This window comes from Helobdella robusta (genome assembly GCF_000326865.2).
Source record: "Helobdella robusta unplaced genomic scaffold HELROscaffold_104, whole genome shotgun sequence".
In the NCBI taxonomy this organism is placed as follows: Eukaryota; Metazoa; Annelida; class Clitellata; order Rhynchobdellida; family Glossiphoniidae; genus Helobdella; species Helobdella robusta.
In genome coordinates this window covers 241,704-244,166 of record NW_008703589.1, presented here as the reverse complement: position 1 = coordinate 244,166, position 2,463 = coordinate 241,704, and the positions used below count along the sequence as shown (strand labels likewise).

Sequence of the window (2,463 nt, the reverse complement as noted above, 5' to 3'; positions counted from 1 at the left end):
TCTAAGATACTATTACTACTACCGGTTCCATTTGACAGCTGTGAATGAATGAATGAATGGATGAATGAATGAATGAATGAGTGAATGAATGAACGAAGAATGAATGAATGAATGAATGAATGAATGAACGAAAAAAAATCAATATATGAATGAATGAATGAATGAACAAATGAATAAACGTGTGAATGAGTGAACGAACGAAAGAATGAATAAGCTCCATTTAAAATATTCTAACCAAGCCACTGTCAAATGACCCGGAACTGTTTCTGTTGTCCCCTGGATTTTGTGGATTGTTGAAAAAAAAAATTATCAACATTTATAACATCAACAACAACAACATCATCAACAACAACAACAACATCGACAACATCAACAACAACATCGACAACAACATCAACAACAACAACATCAACATTAACAACATCATCAACATCAACAACACCAACAACACCAACATCAACATCGTCAACAACTACAACATCCATAACATCAACAGCAACAATGTTGGGGAGAAGTTGTTGTGATGGCAGTGGCCATTCCCATTAAATTAGAGCTAGTGGAAGTTTAAACAACTACAACAAACAACAAAAACATCGACAACAAACAACATTCAACAACAACAACTACAAAAACAACAACAACCACAAACAATAACAACAACAACAACACACGTTTAGACGACATTCACATCTGTCACTCGGCAGAATGAATGAATAAAAGAAAAATTGGCTCATCAACAAGATTCATCAACAACAACAAACAACAACATTTCCAACAGCTTCAAAAAGACCGACCCGAACTCAGCGCATTAGGAAAAGAATCGTAAGTAGTAAATTGCTGGAGTTGTTGTTGATGTTGTTGCTGCTGTTGTTGCAACAAGGCATGCTGCAACACTTGCTGTTGCTGCAACAAAAAACTTTGTTGCAGCTGAGGCAACACTTGAAATTGCAGTTGATGTGGCTGTTGTTTTAGCGGCGGCGGCGGCGCTAGATGTCGCTGCTGTAGCAGCTGCAGATTCGCGAACTTTTTACAATCAGCTCCTCCAACAGCATCAGCAACATCAACGGCGATCCCAGAGTCCTTGCTGTGCCTGTTCAGACTGGACGACGATGAAGTGGCTGACGACGCTGCAGCAAGCGACGACGCTGCAGCTAGCGACGACGCTGCAGCTAGCGACGACGCTGCAGCTAGCGACGACGCTGCAGCTAGCGACGACGCTGTTGATGATGAGGATGAAGACAGTGGCTTCTTCGACGACTGTAATGATGAGGACGACGACGATGACGCTTGTAGCTCTTGAAGTTCTTGAAGCGTCGTTACTGGCGATTTGGTGGTAGTCGCAGAGGTGATCGACTGGTTGGAGTAATTATTTGGTAACGCAAACCAACCATAGTTCACGTAACTTGGATAATTCAGATTGAAGAGGGAGAGATTTAGGTGTGACGACACCAACAATGATGATGATGATGATGATGAAGATGGTGACGGTGAAGACGATGAGGACGGCAACGATGATGGTAAATTGGTGGTGGTGGTGGAAGTGAAGTTGGTGGCGGTGGCCAGTTGTGGTGAGATGTTGGGGAGGTTTAGATGAGGGTTCATCACCGTCGTCTGTGGCTGCTGATGATGATGATGAGTGGTGAAAGATTGGCGCGGGGGCGGGAGGGGGCGTTTTGAAAGGTGATGGTGCTGTTGTTGTCTGTTGCTGTTGTTGTTGCTTTCTTCTTGCAGGCGAAGTAGTTCCATTTCGTTTATCTGTTGTTGTTGATGATGATGATGATGTTGTTGTTGTTGTTTATGATGATGATGATGATGATGACGACAATATCAACGATGATGATGGTAATGATGATGATGAAACTGATGATGGTGATGATGATGGTGATGATGATGATGAAACTGATGATGATTATGATGATGAAGAAACTGATGATGATGGTGAAACAGATGATGATGGCGATGATGATGATGCACGTACCATAGCATACTGATTACGACGATAACGATACGATGATGATGGTGATGATGATAATTGGTCATGATGGTGATAACGCTGATGATGATGATGATGATGATGGTGGCCGTGAAGATGACGACGATGAAGATGAAGAAGATGAAACTATTACACGTAATAAGGCTGTTTTTTAGACTCACAAACCTATAAACACACACACGCACACACACGCATCAAGCCAAGCTAGTCATAACAAAATATTATTATTTGCAACTCAGTGCATCTTATCGCGTTTTCGACCAAAAAAACGAAAGAGAAAGAGAGAGAGAGAGAGAGAGAGAGAGAGAGAGAGAGAGAGAGAAAGAGAGAAAGAGAGAGAGAGAGAGAGAAAAAGAGAGAGAGAAAGAGAGTTAGAGTGATGGATAGGCAGTGGATAAACAGATGAATAGATTGATGGATAAATGGCTAAATGATTGGATAGATAGATAGATAGATAGATAGATAGATAG

General features: G+C 41.5%; 1 protein-coding gene across 1 annotated transcript in view; it reads right to left on the bottom strand.

Annotated features, from left to right (window-relative positions):
- Positions 1–1,746, bottom strand: part of HELRODRAFT_194855 (hypothetical protein) — a gene marked incomplete at both ends in the record, with an annotated part of 1,966 nt that extends 220 nt beyond the window's left edge. Inside the window, 3 exons of the mRNA XM_009012346.1 lie at positions 1–38; positions 236–276; positions 795–1,746. The exon at positions 1–38 is cut by the window's left edge and continues 220 nt beyond it. Of these exons, the coding sequence (XP_009010594.1) occupies positions 1–38; positions 236–276; positions 795–1,746 (1,031 nt within the window). The remainder of the gene's footprint in view (positions 39–235; positions 277–794) is intronic.
- Between the last annotated feature and the right edge of the window lie 717 nt (positions 1,747–2,463).